Genomic DNA, 9,742 nt, shown 5'->3' on the forward strand with positions numbered 1-9,742 from the left:
TCTGGAGTCATCAGCCAGAGGAGCACAGAGGCCATTCCTGCAGCATGCCAGCAGCATAGAGCAGGGAACAGGACACCAGTGGGGCCTGCACCCCTGAGGGCTGTTCTCCTGGCATGTCCTGGTTTATCCATCCCTCTTGAGAAAGAAGTACAGGCTCCCTGTTGAGCCATCATCTGTGGAGTTCCTAAATCCCTGTTTCTTCCAAATACATGCTGTGGGGAAAGTCATGGAGAGGGAAATGCCTGTGTGCAGAGCCCACGTACAGCTTGCACTGGCAGGAGGCATGATGAGGGCAGGGCCACAGTAATTTGCCCAGCAGATGAGCTCACTGTCATGTGAAACACAGCCCATTGGGCACCAGTGTTCTCACAGGTCTCCTGTTGTGCTGTGGGAGCAGAGGCTGTGCTCAGCCTGGCAGCAGGTGGGGACCGGTGACCCTCATGAGATGCGCTGCGCTCAGTGGAACGTGGGGTCACGAGTAGGTGCACAGTGCCCCATCTCCGCCTTCAAAGTGGTGAGAGCTGCTGCTCCTCAGAAGCGCTGTGTCCCAGAGAGGCAGGCCAGGGGTCCTGATGCAGTCTGTCACAGCCAATACAAGGAGGCCGGAGTGCATACACATAGTCCTTCTCCGACACCACTCCACATGCCAGTGGGAAGCCAGTGCAAATGGCTGTGGTGCCACTGAAAGGCTGGGGAGCCCAGGAGCCCCTCCATCTACCAGGAGCCTGCTGCTCCCTTGCCAAAAGCAAGCATCACTCTCCTCACAAATAGTTAACCTGCCGAGAGCTGCACAGCACTAATGACTTCACATGCATTTAATCAGCTTGGGCTTACAGAGCTGCTGCCTCGGAGCAGGAAAGCCACGCGTGCACCCCGGTTGCAAGGTTGCAAATGCTCCCAAAGCCGCACCCCCCCTTACCAATCATTAATCATCACCGGGCCAGCAAGTGAGGGAGAAAAGGCCAAGTGTCTGCAACCCTGAAGCAGTGCTGACCGGATCTGTGCAGAGGCAGCTTGCTCTGCCCCTGTGGAGGTGGACAGTCCTTTGGGAAGGTCACCGGGACCCGCACACAAGAGGCTCAGCCTGCAGCTGGAGGTCTGAAGAGGGAGCTTCTGCTTAGCTGGCATCACCTCCATCATCTTCACCATGCGGCAGGAAGCATTCTGGAGTGCGTTGGAGTACACCTGCCGATTGCTGGGCATCACCACTGCAGCAGGTAGGAGCAAGATCCCTTTCTTTGCTGCTAAAAGAATAGGCATGGAGGCTCCTGAACTGTTCCTGAGCCCTTGGCCAGGTGTGGCCACTGTCCCATGCTGCAGGGGGGGTGAGGGAATTTGCTCCCTTTTGCTTTGAGACACATCAAATGAAAGTGCCAGATGCACAGGCTGTTTGCATAAGACGAAACAAAGTGCAGGTGGAAAAGAAAGTCAAGATATTTTCTTGTAAAAAAGAAGGGGAACGAGCAAAATGTGAGTGGGACTGAAAAGCAAAATACATAGGACGGCACAAAACTGTTGGGCTACCACGGTGGTGCAACATCTCACTCAGAGTTGGGCTGTGGCAGACATCCCTGCCTCACAGCATGTCTCTGGGTGAAACACAGCCAGGCAGGCATGAGCTCAGGGACTCACTCTGCTACTGCTGCTGACTCTCTATCAGGGGGCATGGCAGTCAGAATTCTGCCTCAGTTTCCCCATTAGCAAAGCAGAGATCAAAAGGCTCAGCTTGCCTCATGGCTGGAAGTGTGAACAGAGGTTCCTGATGAGAGGTATCTCAGGTGCCTGTGTCAGACTCCAGGAATTTTGGATTTCAGACATTGCTTGGTAGGTCACAGCAGGCCCTCCCACCCTCACATTTCCTTTATCAACTGCAGACATTTTGCTCAAGTCAGGGACTAATCAGAAAGCACAAAGGTCAGCTGGAGAGCACACAGGTCCACAAGGGCACTCAGAGCCCTTCTGGGACAATGAAGGCTGTGCTCCACAGTATACTTTATAGACTGACAAAGTGCAGTGGTTCAAGTCACTGAGTGTATATGAACTCCCAGCACATTGTATTGAGGTTGCAACAGACAGAAACTGGCACACAGCCTTAACCAGTAAATGCAAATCTGTCTCCATACCCCTCAGGCCCACATGAGCCCACACTGATCATATTCACTCTTAAAGCTCCAAGCTTACACAGATCTGCCTGGGTGAAAATACAGTCTTGTTGCTGTGGGAAAACCAAAGCTAGAAAAGTAAAACTGAAAGTAGCTTACAGTTTGCAAGATTCTTAATGGAATATAATCTCTTGATTGTTTGCTATTTTCTACACTCTGCAAAATCCATACCCCCCATACATAGATCTTGAAATCAGCAGTGCAGTCCCCTCAGCTGTGCAGCTACAGAGCACAGAAAGCTGCACTGCCAGTCTCTGTACTTTTCCATATCTCCGCTCTGATGCCTTCCCACTATCAACTGGTTTTCCCAAAAGGACAGTGAAGGAATGGGAGGTGCCCATGATTTATTCTTTTGTGTGTCTCAACGGGGTAAGAAAACAGCTTGATGCAGCGCTTAGTGCCTGATGAGGTGTATGAGGTTTTCACATGAAATGGAAACCACGCAGAATGGAATCCCACAGGCTTTGGTTGAATAAGAATAATGAAAGGGAGAAGAGAGCACATCAGTCTCACTAATTGATCCTGAGAAGGTCTGGCCAAGTCCATAGGCTGCTTGCAAACACAAAAGATTGCCCACAAAATGTAACCCTTTCTTCCCCCAGGACCTTGGAGTGCAATGGGGCTTCTTGTGCAGGAAATATCAGACAGTCCCACTGCCCATTGGCTCATCAGTGAGGAGCAATCAAACCATCCCACAGATCACCTCTGTGTTGGGGGTATCTCCGTAAATAGGAGATTTTAGGCCTCGTGATTTCTGCATCCAGAGAGTCTTTACTTATTTCTTAATTCTCATGCTTTCAACCATTTAATTCCTAATCATGTGCCTTTAACCACATGATTTGGAGAAGATCCAAATCAAGGCAGCAACAAGCCCAAACAAACACCTCAGAATCAACCCTCTGATTTTTGCAGATACTTCACCCAAATAGCCTTGCAGATAAAGCAGAAGCTGTGCAAAATCAGGAAGATTCCCCAGGCAAAGCAGATATTAGAACTGTTGAATTCTGCATTTGTCTGTGGGGAATGACTGCATTTGTATGGAAAATGTTAAGGTTGTTTTATCACAGGATAGCGAAGGACATTTCCTTGCATGTAGGACTGTACAGCTTGGTCCCTTCACAGCCCTCTGAGGATGCTGATATCCCATCTTTGCTTGGGCCAGAAAGACAGGATGTGGGCCCCATGTATTCCCCTGGAACCAGGAGTGGCCAGCACAGGAGATCAGCAGCTGCAGGTGACACAGTAAGAACCAACAAGACCACAGCATCCAGGTGGAGCTTGGCTTGGCTGGATCAGCATAACATGCTCAGGCACAGACCCCTCGTACTGGCCCACTTCATAGGCATGAGGGGCTGGTGCTTGCCTCTCTGCTTGTGAGCGTAGTACCCTGCTTCTGGGTGGGGCACAGCCACAGCTCAGGTAATGTCATCTGAAATCTGGAAAAAAAGCTCTCTAACTCCAATGTCATGTTAGAGTAACCATAGCCAACTGGTACCTCAGGCCTTGACCAGTGTGCACTGAGTGTTGAACCAGTTCTCTGTAGCTGGTGCAAAGAATTTTTTTTCTGTACTATTTTGGAAATACCCTTGAGGGATGTTGAAGGAAAGTTTGCATGCCATAAAGCTATTGGCCCCCAGTGACCAGTCCTGGGAGGACTTTAGCCTTGCTAATACTCTTAATCCCACTTAAACTGACTCCCCAGTGTGCCGAGCTGGCTGGTGCACTGGGGGGATGTTCATTCCTTGTTTTAATCTGCCTGCTCCTGTTACAGGTTTTTCTGTTTGGCTAGCAAAGGATTTTAATGCCATGGCTACAGCCCTACTTGAATGCAACTGGCACAGTTTCCCTATCCTGATTCTGCCCTACAGCCATGTGTGGGGAACAGCAGAGTTGGTGGGCATGGAGAGGATCAGTGCAGAGAGGCCTCAGGAGAGGCCCATAGAGGTGTGGGATGAGGGGCAGGAGCAGATGGGGAAGAAGAAGTGAAGTCTCTGCAGCAGCAGAGGGTGGGGAGGATGTGGGACAGATGCCACTGCTTACCTCTGTCCAAAGCTATTATTCTCAGAGCACATCTTCCCAGGCCATGCAGCAGCAGGGCTGCCTGTTGGGGTATTGATGTTCTTGGTTCCTGGGCTGTACATCAAGGCCAGCTCTCAGCTCTGATCTCAGGGTTCCTGTATCAGCTTGAGTCACCAAGGATGCAGAGCAGAAGCAGTGGCACCAGAGGCCACAGAGACCAGGGCATGGATGCTGGGAGCTGATGGGACACTAGGGAATCATAAACTGAGCTAGCAGTCAACATCTTTGCTGCTTTCCCTTTCTAGTGCTGATCGGCGTGGGTGTAGAAACTCTACAGCGAGGGCAGTTCAAAAGCCTGGCTTTCTACCTGCTGTGAGTATTTTTACCCTTGCACTCAGAGCTAGTAGAGGTGGCACAGTTGATTCCTCCACCAAATATAGCTCCAAACTAGCCTGCAACAGCAACAGGGAACAGTATCAAAGATTTTGGGGAACTGAGATCTCCCTCGTTAGGCTTCCAAAGAGTAAACTGATCCTGTTAGTGAGGATGACCCTCTCCCCATACTAATGTAGATTCAGGCAGGCCAGAATTGACACTGGCTGCAAGGTAACCCTCCATGGGCAGAAGGTCTTGGGCTCTCCTCCATAAACCAGCCAGGTAGAGACTGTTTAGACCCTAGTAAACAGTCTTTGTTGTGACTAGGACAGTAAATCCCAGCCCTCTACGCCCCCCCTTCTTCCATCTGCAGAGCATGCTTCAGTCCAGCCATGCCTCTCTGACAGCTTCACCTTTCAGTTTTTCAGGGGTTGCAGTTACTGTCTGTGAAGGATTCTTCTTTCTCAGTTTGTTCCTGGAGATGTTCTTCACGTGAGTAGATCCTGTCCAGTCTTTCTCAGCCCTTGTGGGACTTGTCCAGGGCAACCTGTCATTTACAGGCAACATCAGACCTGTCAAGGCTGTAACTGCCACACCAAAGATCCCGCCCCTACTGCCATAGCAGTAGTACAGAGGGGAGATGAGTGGGGTCACGTCCACACCCAATCAAACACATTTTATCCCAAGCTTGTGCCATAATCTGCTGAGTGTCAGTATGACAAACCCTAGTCTGCAGCACCTCCTTATGTAGTCATAAAAAGATCCAGCAGAAGTTTTAGTTAAAATGTAGAAAATCCTTATGCACTTCTGCTAATTTTCTGAATAAACTCAAAATCTCCAATTGCTAGGAGTTAACAACCTTAATCCAACTAGTATGTACAAGCATGCCCAGAAGGGATCGTGTATGATGCTGACTTGTTACCTCTGCCCACCACACTCAAGGTTCAGATTTCATTTAGCTTCCCTGACCAAACCACCAGTTTTTCTTGACAAACTAGAGTGAGAGTCTGAACCTTTAGATAGGTCATGTTTAGGTCCAAATTCCCTCTCCATGCACTTGGTGTACAAGGACTTCTGTTTTTCTCTCCAGATATGAGCCTGACTCTTTGGCACATTCCTGCTGGAAGCAAGCCAGACGCCCAGGGAGTTTCCAGAAATTCCTGGGGTACACTCTGCTCTCGGTGGCTTGCTTCTTGCATCCTGTCATCATCTGGCATGTCACCATACCTGGTGAGGAGCCTGTGCTGGGGTGGGGAGTGGTGCAAATGAAAGAGAAATGTGGTCTGTTGGGGACAGTGGACTTGTAGACCTACAGATGGTGAGGATGTGTGCAGTGCTGAGTTAGCTGGACCAAACAAACACTCATTGGCTAGGACTTCACATTGGGCCAGCCCTCAACCTACATATCATTCTCTCCAGGGTCCATGCTAGTGCTCACTGCCTTGGCCTACTTCCTGCTGAGCAAGAGGAGAAAGACCCCAGGGCACAAAGAGGCGCATCCTGAAGCAGGCCAATACGTGGACCCTTCAGCCACCATAGCAGCCCCAACCATTGCTGGTGACACAGAGCAGACCTACACCTTTCACGAGGCCCAGAGGGAGCAGCATTGCTCACTGCTGGGCCATATGAAGAGCATCCTGAAGGGCAGCAAGGACAGAAGTCTGACCTCTGCAGCTGCACTCCAACCAGAGGTCCCACCAGCCCCACGCAAGCAAGTGCACTTCCAGGAGAAAGTGGTGCAAATCATACCTTCTGTCAGTGAAAGCCTGGATGACGTGGAGAGTGAGACTGAAGAAACCACATCAGACACAGCACCCATCCTCACCCCTCCTGATACCCCTGTCGTCCTCACTCCCCTCAGTCCCACAGGACTGTTTTGAAGACTTACTAGGAACAAGGACAAGGCAGGCACGCTTGTACTGGTGTTCCTCCCTGAGATTCAGGCAGCTGATAGACCTCATGCCATGGGCAGCACTGCTACAATGACTAGACTATCACAGCCTCCTCTGCGCATGTTATAGCCTTGGCAGGTCAGCAGGAAATCCCACAGGCCAACTCTGCAGCTAGCATGGAGGATGAGGGGTGGAGTGTAGATCACTCACTTCTGCCCCAGTGTGGAGGGGTGGCCCTACCTACCCTGTCTGGTTCACCTGTTCTGCAGAGGCTGCCTGTACAAAGCAGGCCTACACCTGGTGACAAGGTCTATGGTGGTCTGTAGCCCTACAACACCATGCCCGGGGGACAAGCCATGGACTGACAAGCCTATTGGAAAGACAGTAAGATTTCTTCTCCTGGGGATTCTCTCCCTAAAGCTTCATGCATTATCTATTACAGAATGACACACTGCAGCAGCAGCCCCTGCCTAACATCACAGCCATGGCATTTGCTTCCCATGAGGCAGCAAGAAAGATATCATCATCCTCTGAGCAGCCTCTGCCAGGAACAGTTGTCTTCTGACTGTCCTTGTTGTTCCTGGAAGAGCTCATGGAAGCTTGGAGTTATCAAGCCTTTTTCTGGAGCTAGCACTTAATAAATGCTCTCTTTTGAGGCATGCTCTGAGCCCAACAGGGGAGTCATCTCCCTGCAGGAGCAGGGAGGACACTAGGGAGCCCTCTGGAGCTTTGGGATGCTGTAGCACATCAAGTTCCAAAGTTCAGCACTGCACTGTTTGGCATAGCAGACTGTGTTAAATATGGGCCCCAGAGAACAAAGGCAATAATAAAGTCACAATGCTGCCTCACTGATCCCCTCCAATCCTGAAACTGTTCACCTATGCCTTAATCCTACTGTATCCTCTGCCCTTTGAGGACTATTTACCTATAATAAGGCATTTCTTTCCCTCTCAATCCCTCAGGCAGGATTTGCAACCTCTCTACGATTCTCCCAGAGCAGTACAGGGTAGATATCCCAAGACTCTTTTCTCTGCTCCTGGCTCCATTAACAAAGGGACCTACAACTCAGTCTGCTCTTGCAGATGCCATCTGCAAGGCTCTCTCGTCAGCACTGGGCAACTCTTACAGCTGCTCATGGGAAGGAGCAGGGCAGTAGGGTTTGCTCAGACACTGGACATGAGTGCTGAAGTGGAGGATGGTGAAGGACAGGAAATCCTTGAGACCTGCTTAGGCTGATGATAACACAGAAGCCAATGGGGATGGATGTTTTTTCTTTTCTTTTTTTGGAAATACATTGCTTCATTTTAAATGTTCATCTCTCCGAGTTACAATCACCACAGTCACCATTTAGTTAAGTGATGTATTTTGAAGAGAAGTGGGAAAACATGAAGTGCAAGTGTTCAAAAATCAAAAGGCAATTGATAAGAACGTGGTGCAACTTTTTAATAAATTCTGATTAAGTTGGTTCTGTTATGAGAGATGGATAGGGAAAAAGGCAGAAGATATTTACTCACAATGTTTGACTGCCTGTATTGGTTAATGAAACTGCCCGCAGCAGCAGCTTATGGTTGGTCTCTTGCATTCAGATGTTCCTACAACCAGACGTGAACAACAAAAGTTTCTTGTTCCATCACTGCTGTTTGAAATGATAACTGCTAACAAACTTCTCTATACACAATGAAGAGATTACAGACCTCTTCCTTCCAGTCACACAAATTAAAACTCCACTCCAAAATAGAATGCTGGAGGAGAGTCACATTTACACCTGACTTTAGGGGAGGTTTAGTTTCCTCCTACACTTCCAAAACTGTATTCGGAAAATTGAAGCAACTTACAAACTAAAACCACACCACTGATACCCTGGACAAAGTCACAGCTCCACCCACAATCTGGTTTACTCATCACTGTAGAAATAAATATGAAGCTATTTTCTTCTAAAGTAGATAGTCAAGCAGCATACTTGCACCATCAAAGGCTCCAGCCCAGCCACACTGACAGAGTATCACCCCTCTCCACTTCTCCAAAAGTCTGTTCAGAGACAACTCCTTGACTTAGTCACACAACTGCCCATTACACAGAGGTAAGGGTTATCAAAAAGGCAGAGCTCCTCATAGATCAACCAGTCTGCTGATGAAAGATCATGTTTATGCCACTGCCTCTTGCCCAGGACAGCCTGGGTGCACACAGCTAACCTGCAGCCAAATGTCAACCATCTGCCCTTGCACAGCAGTCCCACACCCTATGCCTGTAAGACAGCAGAAAGAGATGACAAGGGGAATAGCAAAGGAGTAGGAATGCCGGGGGTGAGGAAAAACAAATTTCACCCCAAATTTTACTGTGCTGTGAAATGCATTTATAGAGTTCTTAATCATGAAGAATTAGGCCTTTTGGGTTTCAGGCATGTCCCTCTAAAGCCCTGTTGCAGGATACTGTTGGGAAATGGGACTGGGAAAAGATGCCTGTAAGGTGGTTGATCAGCCTTACCGGGAATTCCCGTGGGCAGAATGCTCTTCCATATCCCACCAACCTAGGTGTTTTTCTTGCCTGCTCTCTTGTGTTGATCTGGCTCTTCTCCATTCCTACAGCTAGATGCCCTAGAAGATGAAGGTTGGAGAAAATCTGTTCATCTCTCTTTCTGTGTTAAACCACTCATTCAGTTAAAGACCACCTCTGACTCACCAGTAATTATGGGGATAGATGTTCCTTCAGAGGCAGCCAAACCCTAGCCCAAAACAGCCTTGAAGGACACACTCCCATCACATAGGCTGAGCTGCTGCTCCACATTACCCTCTGTAATGGTCCATACCATCCATCCCATCCCAGAGCTATTTGACAGCTTCATCAGCTGACAGAGCTCATTAGCCCAGAGTAAAATAATAATAATAATAATAATTAGGAAAAAGAAAGTAGGTGGTTGTCTTCTGGGGGTAATGAGCCAAACAAAATCCATGGAAGAAAGGGCCAGCCACAAAATTAAGAAGGTGAGGGAAATAAGAGCACACTTTTCAAAGGCATCAGACTGTAGAGCAGCTCAGCTGTGCAAAGAAATGTAGCCTCAGGAGTTCCTTAAAATCCCAGCATAAAAGGAATGCTCACCCTCAGGGGGTGCTGGATGACCTTGCGGAGACTGCTTGCTGAAGTGTTCATTTCTCCTATGGAACCTCTTTCTATACCTTGTTATGAGGGGCACCTTGGGGGCAGTGGAGAGTTGGGGGGTGGGATGTCAGCATGGAAAACTTACAGAGGCAGTGTGACTGCAAGAAAAGAAAGAGAAAGAACTTGATGCAATCAACT

The 9,742-nt window shown here is 48.9% G+C and overlaps 1 protein-coding gene across 1 annotated transcript; it reads left to right on the forward strand.

Annotated features, from left to right (window-relative positions):
* The first annotated feature begins 832 nt into the window (after positions 1 to 832).
* TMEM72 (transmembrane protein 72) lies at positions 833 to 7,754 on the forward strand. Its single transcript, XM_072340691.1, has 5 exons — positions 833 to 1,217; positions 4,487 to 4,553; positions 4,977 to 5,048; positions 5,647 to 5,786; positions 5,976 to 7,754. The coding sequence occupies exons 1-5, from the start codon at positions 1,148 to 1,150 to the stop codon at positions 6,434 to 6,436; spliced, it is 810 nt and encodes a 269-aa protein (XP_072196792.1). The 5' UTR covers positions 833 to 1,147; the 3' UTR covers positions 6,437 to 7,754.
* The last annotated feature ends 1,988 nt before the right edge of the window (positions 7,755 to 9,742 follow it).

Source organism: Excalfactoria chinensis, chromosome 6 (assembly GCF_039878825.1).
Source record: "Excalfactoria chinensis isolate bCotChi1 chromosome 6, bCotChi1.hap2, whole genome shotgun sequence".
Classification (NCBI taxonomy): domain Eukaryota; kingdom Metazoa; phylum Chordata; class Aves; order Galliformes; family Phasianidae; genus Excalfactoria; species Excalfactoria chinensis.

Bases quoted from the DNA above. Each gene is read 5' to 3' on its own strand.
- TMEM72 (XM_072340691.1), top strand. From the start codon at position 1,148: ATGCGGCAGGAAGCATTCTGGAGTGCGTTGGAGTACACCTGCCGATTG. The intron at 5,049-5,646 runs GTGAGTAGATCC...TTTTCTCTCCAG, and splicing joins TTCCTGGAGATGTTCTTCAC to ATATGAGCCTGACTCTTTGG. The intron at 5,787-5,975 runs GTGAGGAGCCTG...CATTCTCTCCAG, and splicing joins CTGGCATGTCACCATACCTG to GGTCCATGCTAGTGCTCACT.